Consider the following 25060-nt stretch of genomic DNA (forward strand, 5'->3'; position numbering starts at 1 on the left):
TGAGGGTCAGTGACCGGCTAATCTGATCTTGTAATATGGAAGAGATATATAGGAGAGGTCGTTCCTTTAACGTGGTTAGTTACACCCTTCACATCTTCTACAAATCTGTGATGGCCATTTGCAGTTTTCTATGCTGTGGTGTGCTGGGCTGGTAACATCACTTCAGAACAGGCCCACCGAATCAACAAGCTAATTAAAACACACGCTGGACCTCCTGGAGGGCGTAGCAAAGGAGAGAATTAAAACAAGACTGAAGGCCATTATGAACATTGCTCTGAAGGGCTACTTTGGCACCTTTGTTGTTAAGAGTGGGAGAACAATTCAAGTGTACCTTACAGTTTAACCTTCTTAATTTCTTATCTATGAATATCTACAGTATGCCATTTAGGATGCCTCTTATTATATGGTGTCTTTCATGTCTTTCTTAGCTTGTTAGAGAGAGCTACACTAATTATTTCTATCTATCTATCTATCTATCTATCTATTTTATAGTGTCTTACATATCTATCTATCTATCTATCTATCTATCTATCTATCTATCTATCTATCTATCTATCTATCTATCTATCTATCTATCTATCTATCTATCTATCTATCTATCTATCTATCTATCTATCTATCTATCTATCTATCTATCTATCTATCCTGTCTTACTGTTACTCTGTGTGTCGATTGCTTTGGTCTGGAGTGGGAGTGGCCTTTGTGCTAGCAGGAGAGTGAGTGTAGCTTTTTCTTTTTTTCCTTTTTTTTATTTTATTCTTTTTTTTTCTCTCTCTAGTCATTTCTCTTAATTTTTAGCTGTGTTATTTATATATAGTTATTATTTCAAGTTTATATAGTGTTTTGTTTTTAAAAAGAAGTGGCTAGGATGGTTGTGTCCCGAGGGATACAGCCAGGCCTTTTGCCACATGGCTTTGAAAATCTTAGCAGAAGAAATGGCATCAAGTTGATTGTTGATCCAGTAGTTTCAGTAGAGAAGTGTGTTACTGAAATTGGAAAAATAATTGGATGTAAAAACATTATTTCTGCTTCACGAATGAATAAGGCAGTTGTGGTATTTCTAAATGAGGAGGCCTTAGTTCACCAACTGGTTCAGGAAGGCCTAGTTATTAATGGAACACTCATTTCTGTTTTGCCGCTTTCAACTCCTGCAAAGAGGATTATAATCTCTAATGTTCCTCCTTTCTTGAAGAACGAACTGCTACGTAATGAATTGCGCAGGTATGGCGAGATTATTTCTGATATTACTTTGATTCCTTTGGGGTGTAAACAGCCAGAATTAAAGCATGTGGTTTCATTTAGGAGACAGGTTTTTATGCTCCTCAACAGAGGTTACAATGAGTTAGATGTTGCTCTGAAATTCAAAGTTGATGGATGTGATTATATTGTGTTTATATCTTCTGAATCAATGAAATGTTTTAAATGTGGCCGTGCAGGGCACAAAGCAGTTGATTGTAAGAGAACTGATGGAAGTTATTCTATGGGAGGTAACATACATGTAGTGAGGGAGTCAGACGTAGAGGATGAGTCTGAGGACTCCGACTCCGATGCTGAAGATCAGCAGATTGTTATCTGTGAGGTATCCACAGGTACTCTTAGCTTGACTTCAGGAAGTTCTGAAAATCAGATACCCAGTTGTAGCTCCACAGTTGAAAGGAGTGAAATAAAGAAAGCTGAGACAAAAATGCCTGAAGTGGATGGATTGGCTAAGGCCGAGTTGAAGTCCTCTAATCTAAATATACATCAGGTTGAAGAACAGGACCCAGCTGAGGCTGAGGTTATGCAGCTTATCAGAGAAACAGTACCGACTGAGGTGGATGACATTGAAAGTATGAATGCTGCTGCTGCTACTGCCTGTGAACCATCTAAGGTGGATGAGTGGGCCGAGGCCAGTCCTGAGTCCACAGTCCACAGTGAAGCTGCTCGCCCTCTCTTGAATCTCAAAGCTGTGGCAGAAACTGAACCAGGCACCACTTCAGGTAGTGCAGTTAGGGAAGAAAAAGCTGGAATTGTTGAGGAAATGAATGTTGAAGAAGAATGGACGACACTCCCCAGAAAGAGGAAAGAAACCTCAGATGGTGGAGTAGGTGCAAAGAGAAGTAACAAAATGAACCTGACAGAGGGGGCTGACGTGTCTTTAAAAAATCGCTTTTTAAATACCAGAGAGGTGACAATTAGCCCAGAGTGTGAGGAGAGTCAGCAGGGTGGTGAGGATAGTGACTCTTGCATGTCAAGTGACAATTTAACTGGTACTCTTGGAAAAACGGAGTACAGCACTGAAAGCATTCTGAGCTTTCTGGATTTTCTTGAAGGCAAAAGGAGGGTCAATGTTGTAGAACATTTTCCTGACCTGGAACTTTTTTTGGTTTCAGCCAAACGTGTTATGCGTAATGCAGTTCCTTTGGGAATGGAAAAAAAAGAATTTAATCGTTTAAAGAATGTTATCAGCAAAGTTAGAAAGTCTCTCACCTCCAGCACATAATGGCTCCACACCAGTTCCTCTTTGCTTCATTAGTTAAAGTTCTTGTTGTCATTGCTGCTCCATTTCTATTCTTTCTAATGCCTGCTCTCTCTTTGGGCTCTTTGAACGTTAACGGCTGCAGAGACTCCTCAAAGAGAGCCGTACTTTTTCAATATTTAGAACAGAAAAAACTTGATGTGATTTTTCTTCAAGAAACTCATACTGACCCAATGAATGAGTCGGAGTGGCAGAGGGACTGGGGTGGCATGACGTTTCTGAGCCACGGCTCCAGTGCCAGCGCAGGGGTGGCAGTGCTCTTCAGTAAAGCAATTCTCCCAGAGTCCATCGACTGTATTGAACAAGTTAAAGGCCGTCTCATGAAGGTTGTTGTTCATATTCAGGGGAAAAATATTATTTTTATAAATGTCTACGCTCCAAATGAGGGCAAAGAGAGAATTTCTTTTTTTCTTTTGTTAAAAGATGTACTCGCTGAGTGTAGTTCAGAGGATATTGTGTTCTTAGCTGGTGATTTTAATTGCACTGACAATGCAGTGATGGACAAGAATGGCGCTGAGCCTCACCCGGGGTCAGTCAAGGTGTTGCAGTCGGTCCTTCATCAGCAAGAACTTGTGGATGTGTGGAGGGAGTTAAACCCGACAGCGAGACAGTACACATGGCTCAAGGCCTCCAGTGGCATGTTATCTATGGCACGGCTGGACAGAATTTATACTTTACAGCACAATTTGAACCTCATTTTGGGCTCTTGCCTTCTGCCCACAGGGTTTTCAGACCATAGTTTAGCTCTCACTCGTTTTTCTTTGGGGTTTGAAAGTAATTTTAAATCTTTCTGGCACTTTAACTCTAAACTTCTTAAAGACTCTCTATTTCTTCAACACTTTCATCTCTTTTGGGACAAATGGAGACTCAGCAAAAGTGAATTCTCATCTCTGAAACAATGGTGGGATGTCTCCAAGGTCCAAATTAAACTGTTTTGCCAGTTTTATTCTGAACATTCTTCTAGAAAGGTCACCATGGCCATTAAAGAACTGGAAGAGGACATTGGGCTAATTCAAGCCAAACTGGATAGCGGTTTTGATGCCACTTTGCTTGAGTCCCTACAAGACAAAAAGGATTCTCTAAGGTCCCTGCTGGATGAACAGGTGAAGGGCGCCATTGTCCGGGGGAGATTCCAGAATATTTCTCACATAGACGCCCCTACGCAGTTTTTCTTTTCTTTGGAGAAAAAGGTTGCTCAGGCAAAAATCATTCACTGTCTGAAAACTGCAGATGGGACTGAAATGACGGAGACTGAGGAGATCAAGGAATTTGCCTTAAAATTTTACAAAGACTTATTCTCTGCAGAAACCGTGGACTTGTCTTCAACCACAGAATTTTTCTTTGATGACTTACCACAGTTGACTCCATCCACCAAGGAAGTACTCGACCTGCCACTATCGCTGGAGGAACTCACTAGTGCTCTTGGGAGTCTAAATCAGAACAAAGCCCCTGGGATTGATGGACTTCCCGTCGAATTCTACAAGTCCTTTTGGGATATCATGGGTAAGGACTTCCTGACTGTGTTCGTGGAAAGCATCAGGGATAAAGAACTTCCTGTGAGTTGTCGGAGAGCTGTTTTGACTCTTTTGCCAAAAAAAGGGGATCTTTGCAACATTAAGAACTGGAGACCAATCAGCCTACTCTGCTCAGACTACAAAATCTTTTCTAAAGCGTTGGCTCTTCGTCTGAGGACTGTTATGAACTGCTTGGTGGCTTTCGATCAGTCATACTGTGTCCCTGAACGATGTATTTTTGATAACATTTTCTTTGTGCGGGATTTGGTATCTGCATCTGAGACTCTTGGGTTTAAGGCGGGTCTTATCTCATTGGATCAAGAAAAGGCCTTTGACCGGGTAGACCACCAGTATTTATTTAAAGTTCTAGAGGGGTTTGGTTTTGGTGAGACCTTTCTAGGTTATATTAAATTAATGTACACAAATGTGTTTAGTGTTTTAAAAATTAATGGAGGATTGGGAGCCCCATTTTCTGTTACAAGGGGCATTCGTCAGGGGTGTGCACTCTCTGGTATGTTATACTCACTATCCATAGAGCCCCTGCTCCACAGACTTCGCCACTTACTTCATGGCCTGTCATTGCCTGTGTGTCCCACTGCATCCTTTAAAGTGGTGGCATATGCTGACGATGTCACAGTTGTCATCACTGAACCCAATGATGTTGTCCTGCTGCAGGACTGTTTACAGGTGTTTCAAACGGTGTCATCTGCCAGGGTCAACTGGTCCAAATGTAACGCCTTTCTGATGGGCAAGTGGGACTGTCCTCCCCCAAGCCTCCCAAGTGGTTTAACATGGAATTCTAAGGTGTTTAAACATCTGGGAATTTACATTGGGACGTCTGGAGCCACAGCTGATAACTGGGAGGGCTTAATTGATCAAATTCAGGGGAGACTGAAGAAATGGAAATGGGTGGTCACCAAGCTCTCTTTTAGGGGTAGAGTGCTGATTATTAATAATTTAATCGCTTCAATGCTTTGGCATAAATTTAGGTGTGCAGATCCTCCACTTTGGCTATTAAAAGAAATTCAGAGAATTTTGCTGGATTTTTTTTGGGACAAAATTCATTGGGTTAAACGCAGTGTGGTACATCTGCCTGTGGATGAAGGTGGTCAGGGCTTGGTGGACATTCTGTGCAGAATTGAAGCTTTTAGGCTGACAGATTTACAGCGTCTTTTGTACGCCCCTCAGCCTTTACTGTGGAGGAGTTTGGCGTTCGCTTTTTTTCATAGGGTTGGTAATCTTCTTTTTGATTTGCAACTCCTTTTCATTGACGTCAAGCAATTGGCGCTGTCTGTGCTGCCCGTTTTTTACCGCAATATGTTATTAATTTGGCATACTAAAGCAAGCAGAGTGGGAATTAATCTGGACTCAGTCTTCTGGTTACTTGAAGAACCAGTAGTATGGAATCCAACCTTGGAGTTTGACTCGGTTAGTTTGAACTCCCTGCTTATGAGCAAAGGCTTTACTAAAGTAGCTGACTTTATTGATCCGGTCAGCAACCAGTGGAAGTCTGAGGCAGCTGTGACACATGAGCTCGGGATTAGGTCTGTCCGCTTTGGGGGGTCGATTATTAACAAACTAAAAGTCTCTTTAGTGCAATTGGGTGCAGGTCCCCTGTGTGAGGAGTTTTTCTCTGGTGATCTCATAAAAGAGGCGGAACCTCCTGAATGTGACATTAGAATTAAACCAAATGTAAAAGATTTTATCAGGCCTAAAAACTCAATTTTAAAAATTAATCACATGAATGGAATTTTGTTCCAAGATTTGTCAAAAAAAGAATTGTATGACTGGTGTCTTAAAGTGTCCCATTTTATACATTTGAAGGAAATGACTGATACCCTCTGGAGGAACACTCTGTGTCTGCATGACACGACATCTCCAGCATGGAGGACTTTATATAAACCTCCCATTGAGAAAAGAGTTGGGGACTTGCAGTGGAGGATTCTACATGTAGCACTAGCTACCAATTCATTCTTAAAAACCATTGGCGCCAGCACAACAGATCAGTGTCCATTTTGCCTTCAGAAAGAAACAATTTATCATTTATTCCTGTATTGTACCAGATTACAACCATTGCTGACTTTCCTTGCTTTATTGTTGTTGAATTTGGGAATTGTATTTAATGAACTCATTTATATTTTTGGAATGTCGGTGTCGAGAATTCATAAAAGAGAATGTTTACTTTGTAATTTTTTGTTAGGCCAGGCCAAGATGGCAACTTTAAAAACAAGAAGAAATAGAGATAAAGGTCTGAAAACCACTGACGCCCTATTAATGTTTAAGGTCCTCCTTCAAAGGAGATTGAAGATTGAATTTGCATATTTTAAACTAATTAATCAATTAGGTGTATTTAGTGAAATCTGGGCTGTAAATGATGTTTTATGTTCCATGGAAAATGAATGTCTGGTACTAAAGTCTGAGTAGGAAAACTTTACTTTTAAATGTTTTTGAATGTTGGCTGTTAATTTGACTGCAGTTGTGTTATAATTGTTAATAAAGGTCATTTTAAAATTATCTATCTATCTATCTATCTGTTATATAGTGCCTTTCATATCTATCTATCTATCTATCTATCTATCTATCTATCTATCTATCTATCTATCTATCTATCTATCTATCTATCTATCTATCTATCATATAGTGCCTTTCATATCTATCTATCTATCTATCTATCTATCTATCTATCTATCTATCTATCTATCTATCTATCTATCTATCTATCTATCTATCTATCTATCTGTTATATAGTGCCTTTCATATCTATCTATCTATCTATCTATCTATCTATCTATCTATCTATCTATCTATCTATCTATCTATCTATCTATCTATCTATCTATCTATCTATCATATAGTGCCTTTCATATCTATCTATCTATCTATCTATCTATCTATCTATCTATCTATCTATCTATCTATCTATCTATCTATCTGTTATATAGTGCCTTTCATATCTATCTATCTATCTATCTATCTATCTATCTATCTATCTATCTATCTATCTATCTATCTATCTATCTATCTATCTATCTGTTATATAGTGCCTTTCATATCTATCTATCTATCTATCTATCTATCTATCTATCTATCTATCTATCTATCTATCTATCTATCTATCATATAGTGCCTTTCATATCTATCTATCTATCTATCTATCTATCTATCTATCTATCTATCTATCTATCTATCTATCTATCTATCTATCAATCATATAGTGCCTTTTCTATCTATCTATCTATCTATCTATCTATCTATCTATCTATCTATCTATCTATCTATCTATCTATCTATCTATCTATCATATAGTGCCTTTCATATCTATCTATCTATCTATCTATCATATAGTGCCTTTCATATCTATCTATCTATCTATCTATCTATCTATCTATCTATCTATCTATCTATCTATCTATCTATCTATCTATCTATCTATCTATCTATCATATAGTGCCTTTCATATCTATCTATCTATCAATCATATAGTGCCTTTCATATCTATCTATCTATCTATCTATCTATCTATCTATCTATCTATCTATCTATCTATCTATCTATCTATCTATCTATCTATCTATCTATCATATATTGCCTTTCATATCTATCTATCAATCATATAGTGCCTTTCATATCTATCTATCTATCTATCTATCTATCTATCTATCTATCTATCTATCTATCTATCTATCTATCTATCTATCTATCTATCTATCTATCTATCGTTATAGTAATAATTTATAAAATGGCTGAAATCAAACAAAAGCATATATTCAGTTATACTATCCCAGATCACGTTCACCAGCAGCTGTAAAATAAGCCCTGGCCTCGTGGAGACAACAACAAATCTGTGTATACTTTGAGAAAGATAAAAACATCTGGATGCCCAAGACTAATGGCTCACACTGGAAGCGCTTACAAGTGAAGTGAACCTCATCCTGATTTATTCCACTCGAAATGACGAGCGCGGTACTTAGTGGACCGCTGCCAGAGGTTAAAAAATGACAATAACGTGGAAGAAACAGAGATTAAGTTAGTGAGGATTACTTTATCGTATTGAAAGGCTTTATTCATAAACCTAATTGACACCGTATTCAGAAACCATTTTTATTCCACGGATTGATTCGTGGCTGACCATTACACGTATCTGCTTAGAGATTCTTAACCGAGCTCCTCTGTCCTAAATATCACAGGTTACATAAAAAAAGAGATTTGGGCACTGCCAGCGCACTCTGCTTTCCCATTGGTTCTTTCAAAGTAGGCACGTCACTCTTACCAGGGGGCAGAGTATCCTAGTAGCGATGACGCAGACAGACACCAGTGTTGGACTGGAGGCCGCTCCATGCATGTTTAACGCAAACATCCACACCTTTTCTTACCTCGCCTCTTTCCGTTACTAAGCCTATCTCAGCATCTGCAGGCACAAAGAAATAACTGAACTCCAAAGTAACGCAAGGCACGCTCATTCTCAAATACACTGGGAGAGTTTTGAGTCCCCAATTAAGATAATGAGCGATTATTTGCAATGTGAAATGCAAATGAAATGCTAGCAGACGACACAAACTGTCTTGACCAAACCGAGAATGGAAAGCCCGTATCCCAGAGCTGTGAGGCAGCAGCTTGTATGAATGAGCCATTCTTGACGCTCGGTGGAAAATACTTCTGTTCAGTGCATTTACCTCTAATGCGGTTTGTGTAAAATAAATAAATATTTTAAATATACATCGGGCGGCACGGTGGCGCAGTGGGTAGCGCTGCTGCCTAGCAGTTGGGAGATCTGGGGACCTGGGTTCGCTTCCCGGGTCCTCCCTGCGTGGAGTTTGCATGTTCTCCCCGTGTCTACGTGGGTTTCCTCCCACAGTCCAAAGACATGCAGGTTAGGTGGATTGGCGATTCTAAATTGTGTTTGTGTGTGTCCTGCGGTGGATTGGCACCCTGCCCAGGATTGGTTCCTGCCCTGTGTTGGCTGGGATTGGCTCCAGCAGACCCCCGTGACCCTGTGTTCGGATTCAGCGGGTTGGAAAATGGATGGATGGATACACATCGATTAGTATATATACGAGGGACGTTCTAAAAGTTTCCACATTTTTTTACTCTATTTATTAAGAATTCCAAAAACAAATTACATCCCTTTGCTACATAGTCACCTTCGTTTGCGATGCAATTTTCCCAGCGTCATACCAACTTTTTAAAGCCCAATTACTACTCCTCCCGCCTTCACCGTTTCCAAGGAAAATATGGAAGTGCGGAAAGTTTTTGAACGTCCCATACATATATTTATATATTCTGTGGAATGCTTGTTACATCCTGCCTTGCGCTAGATTCTTGCTGGGATAAGGTCCAGCTTTCCCTCGACCCTGCCTTGGATTCGCTAAGGAATAAAAGAAATGTGTCGCCTTTAATTTCAACTAAACAGAAATAAATAAGAAATGAATACTATACATTATGCTGCGGTGGGTTGGCACCCTGCCCGGGATGTGTTCCTGCCTTGTGCCCTGTGTTGGCTGGGATTGGCTCCAGTAGACCCCCGTGACCCTGTGTTCGGATTCAGCGGGTTGGAAAATGGATGGATGAATACTATACATTATAGAGTTATTATCTCTTCAAAACACGCGCCAAGATGCCGTTGAGCTATTTTTAAAATATAACAAAGTAAGAAACAATTACAGTACATTCATTTTAAAGAGCACTGAAGATTCACCTCATCGTAACACCCCCGTTTCTTTTATGCGTGGAGTCTGCACCAGCTAATTCAGTCTACGTCAATTCGTGACTCTAAACTAATCACATGCGGGTGTGTGACCGAGCGCCACTTTTCAAAATATCGCTTCTGTAAAGGCACTTTCATGGGTTGTGTGGTCCATTTCGAAGAACCATTTCATTTGTCTAAAAGTGGGTCTTTGGACTCTGAAAAGGTTCCTAATATCTGGACAAAAGAGAAATCCTTAATACTGACATCATGATCTTAATAAATCTCGAACATAGCTTTTGTTTCTGTATGCGACATTTTAAAAATCTGGAAACCAAAGATTAAAAAAAAAAAATCTGGTGACAAAATTCTTTATGGTTATTTATGGAACCAAAAATAGATCAAAACGAAGAGTTCTTTCTAGAATCAAATGGTTCCCCTATGTTATTCATCTGAAAAATCCTTGTAGCGCCTTTATTTTTAAGAATGACGGCGCTGCGACGGACTGCTGGGTTGATTCTTGCCTTGCTGGATGCTGCCGGAATAAACACAACGCAAATCATCTAAAATGGAAGGATGTAGGTGTCATCAATAATGAAATAAATATAAAAAATGAACACTTTATGAACAGTTTATTCAATCTGCAAAAAATGCGCCTTGAGTGTGTTGAGAGCTATTCAATTAAGAAGAAGAACAAACTATTAACTGTAAAAGGTTCGGCAGGTTCATTGTATCTTAGTGGGTATAGACACACTGAATTTAATTTAAAGTCGGCGATAAACCGATAGAGAAGACACCGCCTCGAGGTTCCGCACCCTGTAGTTGATCACGTAGAGTTTGCTCGCTCTCTTGTGTTTGCGTGAATTGTCCACTCACTTCACAAGCCCGATCACTTGCAGGCTACGACAGTTTCTTAGTCTAAGCCGCTAATGCGGGTGTCATGTGGGCCAAGCGAAGGACTGGTGCCTGCTGCGCTGTGTAAGGTCGGCTCCTTCTTTGACGGATGCTGCCGGATTTGACTCAAACCAAGAAAACTAAAATCGGATTATGCAGTTCGGAGAGCGTTTTGTACTTGTACTATGGTTTGTCTAACACGATTCTAAACAAAGAATGAATCAATATTTTTAATAACAGTTATACAGTATTTAGACCCGGGTTCGCTTCCCGGGTCCTCCCTGCGTGGAGTTTGCATATTCTCCCTGTGTCTGTGTGGGTTTCCTCCGGGTGCTCCGGTTTCCTCTCACAGTCCAAAGACATGCAGGTTAGGTACATTGGCGATTCTAAATTGTAGCTAGTGTGTGCTTGGTGTGTGTGTGTGTACGCCCTGCGGTGGGCTGGCACCCTGCCCAGGGTTTGTTTCCTGCCTTGCGCCCTGTGTTGGCTGGGATTGGCTCCAGCAGACCCCCGTGACCCTGCATTTAGGATATAGTGGGTTGGGTAATGGATGGATGGAATGGTTACATATTTAAATATATAGTGTAGTAGTAGCAGTAGTAGTAATAATAATAATAATCATCATTATCAGTAGTAATCATCATCATCATCATCATCATCAAACAAAAATAAAAGACAGTTCATCTTCATAGGATAACAAAACCGTCAGTTTAGCTATTGCACGCGCAATTAGACATTTGCCACAATGTCACATGAGACAGAGATGCCATACTTTGTTACTATTAGTCGGATTCTTCTGTTCAAGGCGTCTTACAACAACTGCGACACAACTGGTGACATTATTCCTCGTACGTTTGGAGCACAGGCGGGTAAAGTGACTTGCTAGTGGGTATGACAGAGCGAGTCGCGAGGACTGAACTCACAATCTCATAGTTTCCAGTTCCAAGTCTTGACCAATACGCCACACTACATGTAAAGCTAAATGCCTTCATATAAATCTAAATACTGGGCGACTTTTAAACAGAACGCGACAATGCGAAGATATACGTGTCCGAGAAAAATAAGAGACAATCAAATGAGGTAAGAAAATATCGGTAAACTTAAAGTGAAAACTTAGCTCCTTTAAAGGTGAGCGTATAGAGGTGTGTAGTGCAGGCATCATATTAATTGTAACATACAAATAGTAGGAACACAGCCAGTTCAGCTTTAAATAAATAAAAACAGAACAGTTAAACTTTCTTTTACACACAATGAACAATGGGACATTTTCCATGAGACACATAACGCGATGTCTATAAGTGTCATACTTTGTAGTAGTGTTTGTTATTTGGCTGACGCCTTTATCTAGCACTGTTGTAAGTCGCTCTGGATAAGAGCGTCTGCTAAATGTTGTAAATGTAAATGTAAATGTAAATCTAAGGCGACCATTTGAAACACAATTTGTAACATTTCTTTTTCCAATTGCAGTGCAGACAGGTGAAGTGACTTGTTCATCTGAATCAGTCTAAGTCCAGGATCTGAAGTCTTCACCACTACGCCACACTGCCCATTGATATAAGTATCTATATAAATATAATGAATTATTATTATTATTATTATTATTATTATTATTATTATTATTATTATTATTTTCTTAGTATAAATGCAAAGCAGGATAACGTTGATATACGTGTCAGAGAAAATTAAGAGGCGATCAAATAAGGGCAGGAAATAAGCGGGAGTTCTGGACGGTATTTAAGGCATAAACATAAAATGAAAAATGAGCTCCCTATAAAAGCGAAATTATAGAGATGTGGAGTGTCTGCATCTGACATTATAATAAATATTCTGGTAATACAGGCTGCAAATCACGTGATCAGATCATACAGTAGACATACGGCCACGCGCTCACAGCATACCGCACTTCAGTGATGGGACCCTGGGGGTTTTGCTTTATTGTATTGTTCTTTACACCATGTGATTAATAGTAGAGATCCATTCATGAGAATGATAACGGAACAGTAAAGCACTATCTATCTATCTATCTATCTATCTATCTATCTATCTATCTATCTATCTATCTATCTATCTATCTATCATATAGTGCCTTTCATATCTATTTATCTATCAATCATATAGTGCCTTTCATATCTATCTATCTATCTATCTATCTATCTATCTATCTATCTATCTATCTATCTATCTATCTATCTATCTATCTATCTATCTATCTATCTATCTATCATATATTGCCTTTCATATCTATAAGCAAACAACATACAATAAAATGTTTGTATTTAATTTCACAATACCTGGTCGGAATCTTGACTCTCAGGTAGCGGTCGATGGCAATGGCAAGCAGCGCTAAAATTGAACTTTGGGTCAAGACCAGAACGGTACAGGCGACCAACAGGCAACTGTAGAAATGCGTCTGCAGCCCAATACTGATAGTAATCGCCAGGGGGATAACCAAAGCCCCCACCGCGATGTCAGCCAGGGCTAGTGAAACGATGAAGCAGAAAGTCGTGTCTCTCAAGGCACGGTTAATTTTGACAGCCCAGACCACCATCACATTTCCCAGGACGGACAAGACGGCAATCGCGACCTCTACTCCGATATACACAGCCTGGGAAGGAGAAATCTCACCAGACATCCTTCTGCGCGTCGATGGGGGCACAAAAAATGATGCAGCGTCCTATATTCCAGGATAAACAGATTTGGCTCTGTCTACGGGATGTCAGGAGCAAAATCCCAAAGTGGAGGTGGTCACGTACATTTCCAAGCAGATAATTTAGGGTCCGAAAGGAAAGCGTGCCCTTCTGTGGTAACATCCATTGTTTCTTATCGTCAGTGGCAAAACAAAAGCACCCCATCTATTTCCATCGGTCCTCTGAAATGGGAGAAGGTAAATGCGCACCCTTTCCGTGCAGCCCGACTGGAAATCCAGGTGAGATGAAAATGTCAATTGTACCAGCATGAGTGACGACTGATCTTGACCTAATCTTAACATTAAAGGTCACAACTTCACATTATTCCCGAAAACAAAAACTCGGCAGCCACAAGGTAAAATGTCTTAAGGTGTCAAAGCCTCCGTGCTCGTGTTGTCTTATTGCTGTTGACAGTCCAACGCTTCACGTTTAGCTTTTCCTTTCCTTTTCTTTTTTTATTTTATTTTAAGCCGTGCAGTTAAGCTTTTCGTCTTTTCCAAAAGCGCACACCCTTCTTCATCAACGTAAGCGAATAATGTCACTTGAAAAAAAATCAGAGGACAGTAGTCCACAGCCAAAGGACTCGCGCACATCCCTCATTCACTCTTTTTAGTCGCAGGCAAGAGCGATGCGGTGTCTTAAACGCCTCCCAGCCGGACTGACACCTACTGAAAGCGCCCTTGCATTCCTCTCATTTTCCTCGCTGTTGTCCCTCCCATCCCTTTTCCCCATTTTGCCGGTTCTTCAGTCCCGTCCCCTTTCACGTGTGCGCGTTTGTTATTTGACATTTTTTTTCTTTCTCGTTTATTTTTCGTCAATGATTTAAAAAAAAAGGGAGGCAGGGCTATCGATCGCCGTTTCTTGGTCTCGTCACAAACAGCTTCGTCCCAGGATGTTCTGCATTGTTCAGAGCTGCGAGACGTAGCGCACTCCTCGGGCGAGCATTGTCGGAGCCACCACGTAGTGGCGCTCCGCTGCAGCAGCTCGTCGGTGTTTGTGTGTGTGTGTGTGCGCGCGCGTCTGTGCGCGTGTGTGTGAGAGTGTGTGTGTGCTTGTGATTTAGCCAGGAAATCTGTCCGTCTATCCATTTACTGAACCGGCTATTTCCACTGAGACTGCCCGAACGGGAAAGACACGAAACAAACCTGGGCAATGGACGGTCGATCTCATTCACTGACAATACTTTAAAAATCTTTAAAAAACACTTATATCTCAAATTCTTCTATTATATTTAGTATTAAAACTCACGCATTAAGGAAGAAAAGTGCCAAAGGTATTTTATGAATGTTATATACAGTGGTGTGAAAAACTATTTGCCCCCTTCCTGATTTCTTATTCTTTTGCATGTTTGTCACACAAAATGTTTCTGATCATCAAACACATTTAACCATTAGTCAAATATAACACAAGTAAACACAAAATGCAGTTTGTAAATGATGGTTTTTATTATTTAGGGAAAAAAAAAATCCAAACCTACATGGCCCTGTGTGAAAAAGTAATTGCCCCCTTGTTAAAAAATAACCTAACTGTGGTGTATCACACCTGAGTTCAATTTCCGTAGCCACCCCCAGGCCTGATTACTGCCACACCTGTTTCAATCAAGAAATCACTTAAATAGGAGCTGCCTGACACAGAGAAGTAGACCAAAAGCACCCCAAAAGCTAGACATCATGCCAAGATCCAAAGAAATTCAGGAACAAATGAGAACAGAAGTAATTGAGATCTATCAGTCTGGTAAAGGTTATAAAGCCATTTCTAAAGTTTTGGGACTCCAGCGAACCACAGTGAGAGCCATTATCCACAAATGGCAAAAACATGGAACAGTGGTGAACCTTCCCAGGAGTGGCCGGCCGACCAAAATTACCCCAAGAGCGCAGAGACGACTCATCCGAGAGGTCACAAAAGACCCCAGGACAACGTCTAAAGAACTGCAGGCCTCACTTGCCTCAATTAAGGTCAGTGTTCACGACTCCACCATAAGAAAGAGACTGGGCAAAAACGGCCTGCATGGCATATGTCCAAGACGCAAACCACTGTTAAGCAAAAAGAACATTAGGGCTCGTCTCAATTTTGCTAAGAAACATCTCAATGATTGCCAAGACTTTTGGGAAAATACCTTGTGGACTGATGAGACAAAAGTTGAACTTTTTGGAAGGCAAATGTCCCGTTACATCTGGCGTAAAAGGAACACAGCATTTCAGAAAAAGAACATCATACCAACAGTAAAATATGGTGGTGGTAGTGTGATGGTCTGGGGTTGTTTTGCTGCTTCAGGACGTGGAAGGCTTGCTGTGATAGATGGAACCATGAATTCTACTGTCTACCAAAAAATCCTGAAGGAGAATGTCCGGCCATCTGTTCGTCAACTCAAGCTGAAGCGATCTTGGGTGCTGCAACAGGACAATGACCCAAAACACACCAGCAAATCCACCTCTGAATGGCTGAAGAAAAACAAAATGAAGACTTTGGAGTGGCCTAGTCAAAGTCCTGACCTGAATCCAATTGAGATGCTATGGCATGATCTTAAAAAGGCGGTTCATGCTAGAAAACCCTCAAATAAAGCTGAATTACAACAATTTTGCAAAGATGAGTGGGCCAAAATTCCTCCAGAGCGCTGTAACAGACTCATTGCAAGTTATCGCAAACGCTTGATTGCAGTTATTGCTGCTAAGGGTGGCCCAACCAGTTATTAGGTTCAGGGGGCAATTACTTTTTCACACAGGGCCATGTAGGTTTGGATTTTTTTTTCTCCTTAAATAATAAAAACCACCATTTACAAACTGCATTTTGTGTTTACTTGTGTTATATTTGACTAATGGTTAAATGTGTTTGATGATCAGAAACATTTTGTGTGACAAACATGCAAAAGAATAAGAAATCAGGAAGGGGGCAAATAGTTTTTCACACCACTGTATTTTACCCTTGTGAAGAACCAATGGCAATACCGCAATTTAGATAAACAATATTTTTTGCATTTATAGGAAAAAGACCGCATTTGTATCTTAAGTCTGTAATTGAGTAAAAGAGCATGAGGAGTTATTCTCTGTGTCTATAATTTTTATTTGCTGGAGTTGGAAGGAACACAACGATGAACAAATACCAATTCCAAAGGGTTTAGAAGTGAACCCTAAACATAAAACACCTTACAGAAGTACAGAGCTACAGTCACAGGTGAGTGCCCATAACGTTCTCAAGTGTGCGCCATTGTCCTGGTAGTGCAGTTGGCATATAACTGAATTACAGCACTCTTACAAAAAAAGCTGCTGGAGCGGTACACACACACATCCACACACACATAGTGATGCCAAAAGGGAACATGAGGGATCCAGAAAGAATCTTTATTTAATTAAATCCGTAACGGGATCCATGCAGTTAATCTCCGTGAATAGATGATAACAGATCAGTGACGTGCGGGGAGGTTCATGGCTGGTGAGGCTCTGACTCCTTCAGTGTGAGATTTACAAATATATGAACCCCAAAGAGTAGCTTATTCACTATTCAGTTGGCAGCGTGCCCATTGACTACTGGTTATGCTTCAGATCTCATCAGCATTATTTACAGGCGCATATTTGGCTAAGAGAGAACGTCACATTTATAGCGGCTACAGAGAGAGAGCGGAGAGAGCGCATTTGCTTGTCACCCTCAATGTGTTCTAAATTTACCGTTACAATTCCACAATTCAAACTCATTCAATAGAAATGAAAGTACAGAGTGGTGTACCCAAAAAAAAAAAAAAAAAAAAACGGATTTCAATTTTGTCCTTAATTGAAATATTCAGTTGTTTTTAAAAGTTTTTAATTCAGATGTTTAAATCAATTTTAATACAGACTGTTCAACAAAAAGGATAACAAGAAAAACAAAAGAACATTTTATTTAAGGTCAAAATTTAGTTTTTAAATATTGGATTGTTTTTTTTTTTCTTAGTCTGATCCCATTTGTTTTTATAAAATTGAAAACCATTTAAGGTCTTACCTTTATTTTTAAATGAAGTCCATGCGCCTATACCCTTCTGCACAAAAATCTCCGTCACTATCTTATAAAGTCCTCCTTATTTTCCTTTAGTTTTAAAAGTCTTAATCCTCCATTTTGGCAGTCAGTCCGAACGAAAAATAAAAATAAACGGACTCTTGCATTGCACTTGACTTTCTGATATTGCTAACTGCTTGGCGCCTCTGCGTAGAACAACAGCAGCAACAAGCACCGGTTAGGCTCACATGCGTCCCCTTCAGGGCAGCACGGTACTGTCTGCCTTACCTGTGCCTTTTCACTGTGGTTTAATGTCCAATCAGCAAGACTACAAATGTCACACACATTCATTAAAGATATTAGCCAGACTGTGGAAAGTCAGGTGTAAAATAAACGCGTCTGCAAACATCATATTGGCGACATACAGAGAGACAGCAACACGCACGTGCCAATTGCAGGCATCAGCCCAGTGTGTAAGGGAGAGCACAGTCCAAGGGGAGGTGAGGCTCATCGCAGCCGCACCTTGCGTTTCTCCCCATTATTTGAATGGGAAATACACAAATTTGCGATTTTGACTATAAAAATGATCAAAATTACTGGAATCATACAGAAAACAAATTTATAGCACAAACCAGTGGACACATTTATTTTATATTATAATTATTAGTTTTTTTACTTTCATGATGACCCTTCCCTGCCTGCCCTGACTGCACATCTCTGTAACAGATTTGTGAAATACCAATTTATCATAAATTTTAAAGGACCCTTAGGTATCTTCCGCTGCATTCGGACCCCAATCCAGGTGTTTCTGTGTGTGGTGGGTGTGGCCACACGCTGTCAGCTCATGCTCCCAACCTCACTCACTTCCTGCATATAATAATGCAGTTTAAGTCCAGGTTTTCCTAATCTGTTAGTTTCCTTCTAGGTTGCCTACTAGACATTAAAGATTTTAGTTTGTTTATCTACATATTAAAGAAGCTTTTCAAAGCACAGAGAACCAACTTCACATGCAAAGAACTCTTCCCAGAATGCAATGGTGCTTTGTCAATGAAATGGTGTTGGAAAATTCTGCTTTTTCAGTGTGCAAGATTTAATTTGTGTGTTTTATTTTAGTGTGTTTTTATTTTGGACTTATTTAGATAGTGGCTCTTAAACGATGTGACCATGATTATGTCTTAGAGCTGACATTCTGTAATCAAAATGCTCACTATCTGAAATAGCATCTTACAGCTAACATTCTGTAATCAGAACTTTCTGTATCTGAATCAGCAAGTAGGTACAAATGACCTGATTAGCTCACTAATATTCATGAGGTCATTTTCCAAGAGGGTCAAATTTTGGAAGTAGATAAAATTCTGGGGTGTATGCCAAACAGACATCGGCAGAAATTCTGGGATAATAAGTATAAATTGTTAAAGATAGATAGATAGATAGATAGATAGATAGATAGATAGATAGATAGATAGATAGATAGATAGATAGATAGATAGATAGATAGATAGATAGATAGATAGATAGATAGATAGATAGATAGATAGATAGATAGATAGATAGATAGAGTGTCACTGTCTATTTGAATGTATATTGTAGTGCTGTAATGGATGGACTCTCTGCTCTATGCATGGCTCTTTGAGGTGGCTCACTATTCTTAAAAGGACTGCTCACTTTTTGCTGCACTAGCATGCAATTTTGCAGACTTGTCATTCATATAGGTGCCCCTGTTGCTGGTGATGTGATGCCAGCTCATACTTGGGTGACTCATCCCTGGCTGATGTAACCTGTCAGTGCCAGTACAATACACTTAAACTTAACAAAAGTGACCAGTGTGTGCACATGCTTGTAAGAATACGTGAAATGAACGCTTGGGATTTTCAGATGAACAGGTTTCATGTCTAGACAAAAGTACGTATCATAATCAACAATCAGCCAGACCACGGAAACTTAATAGTTGTCCCAGATTTGTGACTGAAGCAATACAGTATATTATTTAAGCTAGTATCTTATTGTGAAAAGGGGCAGTCAGCAAGACCCTATAATTTCATAGAATTTTTAAAGGCACCACCAGAGAGAAATCAAAACTTCCAAGACTAGGAGGAGGGGAGAGAAACAACTGCCAAAAAGAAGACCACTCAGTCAGACTTTGTCACCTACAGACGGCCCCTTCACTCCCAAGTGTCACATCTGCTTTAAGGAAACAAAGATGGCAACAACCAAAGCTACAGCCACCTGACACAAAGCATGCTGTGTGACCCTGACTGAGATTGGTCAGGTTGTGTGTTTTCATATCTGAAACTTACACCTGGTTTTTCCTTCCAATAAACTTAAGCGATGATTGAGATAGTCTGAATTTACTGACATTTAGCAATGACCGATGATTGTTAATGAAACAAACCATGTCCATTTAGTAGACAGGGCTGTCTTAACGTTGTAGCGGTGCTACATGATTAACGTCGTCTTAAATGTGTTGTTGTGAGTCGCGTCTTTCGTAGCATTGTCCTGTTTACATGGTCTTTGTGTGTCTGTATAAATATTGTCCCCTGGAAATAATGGGGGAAGGATAATGCCGTGGAACCGTGGCCCCTCGTGGTAGTTCGTCCTGTCAATCTCATCATTTGCATTTGGGTTGGTACTATTTAAAACATAAGGCGGGAAGGAGAGAGGAGACCTGTTTTGTTTCCACACTGACAACTCATTGCAAAGCCAAGAAAAGAACAATGAATCGAATCGCCGACACATTCTCCTGCTTGCCACTTTCAACACCAGACTGGACAATTTTACCAATATAATGGAAAAAACCCCGGGGTTCCGGATCACGCTGAGACACCAAGGATCAAGAACAGTGAGACTGTTTTTTGTTATTTGGGAGAGGAGCAAGCCATCATTGTTGTCTGTGTATAATCGCCGTAGGACACTTTTACAGCTGATCCAGGGTCACTACCATTACTCATCCTCTGTTTAAATTTTCAACTTGCATAGATGTTTTGTGTTCCTTGTGTGTCGTTTTGTTTCATATTCAGTGTAGGGTCAAAGAAGGGCTTGTATTGTATATTTTTTTTCAGTTGTACCTTTTATTACTACTAGAGGGCCTTGCCCCCTGCTCACTTCACTTGCCAATGCCCGCGCCGGCGCTACATGCTAGCCTCTTTGCAATTCTGTAGCTTGTGTAACGGGGATGCGAATGTACAATTTAAACAGATTTTTATTTTCATGGGAATTGTTACATATAATAGAACTATTTTACATTACAATGAGTAATTAACCATAGTAAAAAAGAGTAAAACGTAATAATTTGAAATTTGAATTTGATTAGAGTTATTCATTGCGAAATACGATTTCGTTCTGTTTGGCTTTGAAATGAACACACAAATACTTTTTAAATTTACACCTTTACTGTAAAACTTCAGTAAAAACAATTTTTTGAATTCATCCATCCATCAATCCATTTTCCAACCCGCTGAATCCGAACACAGGGTCACGAGGGTCTGCTGGAGCCAATCCCAGCCAACACAGGGCACCAGGCAGGGAACCAATCCTGGGCAGGGTGCCAACCCACCGCAGGACACACACATACACACCCACACACCAAGCACACACTAGGGCCAATTTAGAATCACCAATCCACCTAACCTGCATGTCTTTGAATTCAATTTTCATCAATATCGTATTGAATTTTGATTCTGTGTTTGGACTTTCCTTGTGACAACGCAATTATGTTAATTTATGTTTTAATGTATGTACACTGAAAAAAGTATAACATTGATGTTGTTCATTTAACGTAAATTTTCTCTTTCAAGCAACTTAAGATTAGTCATTAAGTGTTGTAGCTTGAAATATTTGGTTTCAGATCTCAATCAAAGTAAAAACATTTGTTTGTACCAAAGTAAGTTATGGTGGAGGGAATAAACATAGAAATCCTATTTCAGTTAACTTAATATTTTAGTTTGTTCATGTGCTGTGTTTGAGGGGCCGTTTGTATTTTCTTCCGGTCGAACTTTCCAGCGTGATGGCTTTCCAACTGCCAAAAAAGAAGAACAACTTTAAAAATAGATTTAGTATTAAACAAGTGAATTGCACCCAATCACTCTAAATGATTTGCCTCAACTTAAAAATTGTGGGATCAATAAGCTAAAAAGAATTATATTGGTTCAGATTGAAAATATTAAGTGTGAATCATCACATTTTTTTTTCAGTGTAGATTAATTTAAAACAGTTATATTTGTTTCTATGCACTTAACTTTTTCTAGTTACATTGACTTAATTTGTTAGACGTCACACTGACACAATTGCGTTGTGTTTAAACAAAGCATTCAAAATATTTTCTTTAAACAGAATGCTTAATCTATTACAGGGATTGCCATCCTTACTCACTTATTTTTTGTTAATCTTACTGAAAATGTAATACTTTTCTATTCCTCAAAATGTGAAATTCCCATTTTCCTATTGCACAGTTAAATGAAGTTGATTCAAGTTAAAATAATCGCGTTTCATGTGCTGTACATGACTGTCCCCGATTTGCATAAAGTCTGATATTTTGCATAAACCCCGCCCCTTTTGTTGACCACACATTCCACCTCTGTAAACTCAGAAAGAAAGTTAAAGACTTTCAGTCAATTGACTTTTTTTTCCCCAAATGCCATGGGTTTTGTGGGGTTATGGAAGCCGATTTAAGATTCTGTTTTGCTACACATTGCACACCAAGTTGGGGAGCATGCTGAGGATCCCGGTTGGCAACCCCCCAGGCAGACACGCAGTCCAGTCCCACCCTCCGGGAATGGTCTTCAATCTGCCGCAGCGAAGTGCTAGGTGGGTGACCCCTTGGCCTGGTCCAGCCACTCAAGTCCCCAACAATGAGGATCCTGCGAGCTCAATCACCCTCGGGGAACTGCACCACATGGCTGATGTGCCGTAACTGTGATGCTCCCTCACAATGCAGGTAATGTGCCTCATTGTACACCCTACATCAGAAACACATCTTTTTCTTTGATTCTAATACAGCAATATCGATTATGTTAAGATTACATGAAATAATGCCATCAACAAAAATAGAATGTGATTACTTTCTCTGGTAATCAGTGAGTCTCTACAATGTTTAAGTAACCTTTTGTGTTCTGTGGATTTATTAAGTTGCATTGCTGTTCTCAGGCCGGGAACCACTTCAACCACCACTAATGTGCAGCATCCACCTGGATGATGTGACGACAGACACTATTGCACCAGGACGCTCACCACACATTAGCCGTTAGGTGGTGAAGTGGTGAGAGAGATAGCCAATAAGAGACGGGGGGTGATTAGGGGGCCAGAATGACCAGGCTGTGGTGGTGTAATTTAGGCCAGACATTGGGATACACCCTGCTCTTTACAAAGGATGCCCAGGGATCTTTAATGGCCACTCAGGACCACAGTTTTATGTCTCATCTGAAGGACGGCACCATTTTTACAGCACAGTGTCCCCCGTCACTGCAATGAGGTATCGGGATCCACATTCAGACCACGGGGTAAGCACCCCCTGCTGGCCTCACCAGCACGTCTATCAGTAGCAACCCAAGCTTTTCCTAGATGGTCACCCATCCAAGTACTGGCCGGGCTTTAGGACTCCCAGTCCACAACAGCTATAACTCTTATCTGGATTAAATGGGTCCAGGAATTAGAAGGATGGAGAAGATTTAACAGGGTGGCAGGATCAGATGTGAGGACAAAGAGATCATTTTCTGTTTAAAGCAAAGACATTTTAAAAAAGATAGTGTCACAGACAGCTGAGGACCCTACCCAGTCGGGACACCCGGAAGGACCACGAGAAGGACAATACCTCCCCTGGGCCACGAGAGGGCGGCCGCCCTGGTCTGCATGGGGGCCACTGGAACAGAGCTGGGAATCTCAACCCCTGTTAGGGCCCATGGCCACTGCCAGGGGGGCACCCAGAGGATTAAGGAGCCCTGGAATACAGCACTTTCTCCACAACCGGAAAGTAATTCCAGGAACACCCGGAGCGCTTCCAGGTGCTCACCAGGAAGTGCCGTCAGAAGACTATCAGGAAGCATCTGGAGCGCATCCAGGGCATTATTAAGGAGGCCACCTCACCCCAGTAGATGAGCCGGAGTTAGGAGGAAGGAGTTGAAGCTTGTGTGTGGAGGAGTAAAGGCGGCAGAAAGAGAAGAAGAAGAAGAGTGAAGAAAGAATGGACTGAATGGTGTTGGTGTGTTGTGTTGTGGTTACTGGCATAGTAAACTGTAAATAAATGTGTGGAGTGTGGCATAACTTGTCTCCTGCCTGTCTGTGTCTGGGTTAGGGTAGCGGTACGGCCCTTAGTGGCTCATAAGAGTTAATCATAGTTATTTGATAAGCTTAGCAGTTATGTTGTCCCAATCTGTTGTCCATCCAAGTACAACAAAAAACAGTGTGAGGGATGGCCAGCCATTTACCCTGGCCAATACCCCCAGGCCGCTAGATGGAGCCCTCGCTGTAGCATGGAAGTGCCCCGAAGACCAGCAGGGAATTATGGACAATGGAGTTTTTATTCCCAACCCTGCTGGACACCGTGGGGCCCACCAGATGATGCTGCAGGGAGGCTCAAGGACTCTTACGTGCCCTATAACCTGGAAGTGCGTCGTGATCACATGACAAGAAGAAACAACGTGCTTCCGGGTTGAGGAAAAGGACTTTTACCCTGACCCGGAAGTCATAAGGACTTGTGGATTGTTGGACTGGAACACCTCCGGGTCAGGGAATATAAAAGGATGAAGGGAAATCCCAGATGTTGAGCTGAGCTGGGTGGAAGGGTGGCAACGTGTCTAGGAGTGGAGGATTGTGATTGTTTATTGATTAGTTATTGTTTATGAGTATTGTGGAGTGTAGGTGCTTTGTGCACATTATTATTATAATAAATTTAATTATTGGACTTTTAAGGGTGGCACAGTGGTGCAGTGGGTAGTGCTACTGCCTCACAGTTGGGAGACCTGGGGACCTGGGTTCGCTTCCCGGGTCCTCCCTGCGTGGAGTTTGCATGTTATCCCCGTGTCTGTGTGGGTTTCCTCCGGGAGCTCTGGTTTCCTCCCACAGTCCAAAGACATGCAGGTTAGGTGGATTGGTGATTCTAAATTGGTCCTAGTGTGTGCTTGGTGTGTGGGTGTGTTTGTGTGTGTCCTGCGGTGGGTTGGCACCCTGTCCAGGATTGGTTCCTGCCTTGTGCCCTGTGTTGGCTGGGATTGGCTCCAGCAGACCCCCCGTGACCCTGTGTTCGGATTCAGCGGGTTGGAAAATGGATTGATGGATGGACTTTTATCTGGTGTCTGATGTCTGGTCTGAGGGTTCAAGGGGTCACGGAGACCTTAAACTGTCACAACAGGAAAATATGTATGCCAAAAAACAGAAAATCAGAGTTATAAAACCAGACGTTCTCATATTTCTATGCAATTAACCCTTTGTTAATCCCAATCATCTTGTAAATGTGTGTCCGTGAATGACTAGGCCATGGAGAGTAATGTAGCCTGGCCATCGGGACAAACGCTGCTGTTTACGAAGGATGCCCAGCGATCTTTAATGACCATAGAGAGTCTTTGGAATAGAAATGAGTGGAAGTTTTGGAAAACTGGGTTAGTTTCTTTTATAAAAAATTCTAATTTGAAAATAGTGGGAAGTTAAATTTGAAGTGTAACTGTTCATAAAGATTCAAAAACATTATATGTATGCAGTTTTCTAAGTGTTTTGATCCCAAGATTAAACACTTGCAGGTTTCAGAGGGCTGAAAAAGGTGATTATCATGTAGAGGAGCAAAAGATAAAAGCTTCCCTGGCCTTGAGCT

General features: G+C 40.7%; 2 protein-coding genes across 4 annotated transcripts in view; both read right to left on the reverse strand.

The window, feature by feature from the left end:
- Window positions 1-14286, reverse strand: part of adora1b (adenosine A1 receptor b) — a 170338-nt gene extending 156052 nt beyond the window's left edge. For both annotated transcript variants that reach the window (XR_007934379.1, XM_051924476.1), the window contains exon 1: window positions 12901-14286. Coding sequence is in view for 1 of the 2 variants with exons in the window: in XM_051924476.1 (XP_051780436.1) it covers window positions 12901-13241 (341 nt within the window). In the remaining variant the exon portion in view is untranslated. The remainder of the gene's footprint in view (window positions 1-12900) is intronic.
- The window catches only part of LOC114647822 (uncharacterized), a 1111123-nt gene that overhangs the window by 678845 nt on the left and 407218 nt on the right, over window positions 1-25060 (reverse strand). The window lies entirely within an intron of this gene.

This window comes from Erpetoichthys calabaricus, chromosome 3, assembly GCF_900747795.2.
Source record: "Erpetoichthys calabaricus chromosome 3, fErpCal1.3, whole genome shotgun sequence".
Classification (NCBI taxonomy): Eukaryota; Metazoa; Chordata; class Cladistia; order Polypteriformes; family Polypteridae; genus Erpetoichthys; species Erpetoichthys calabaricus.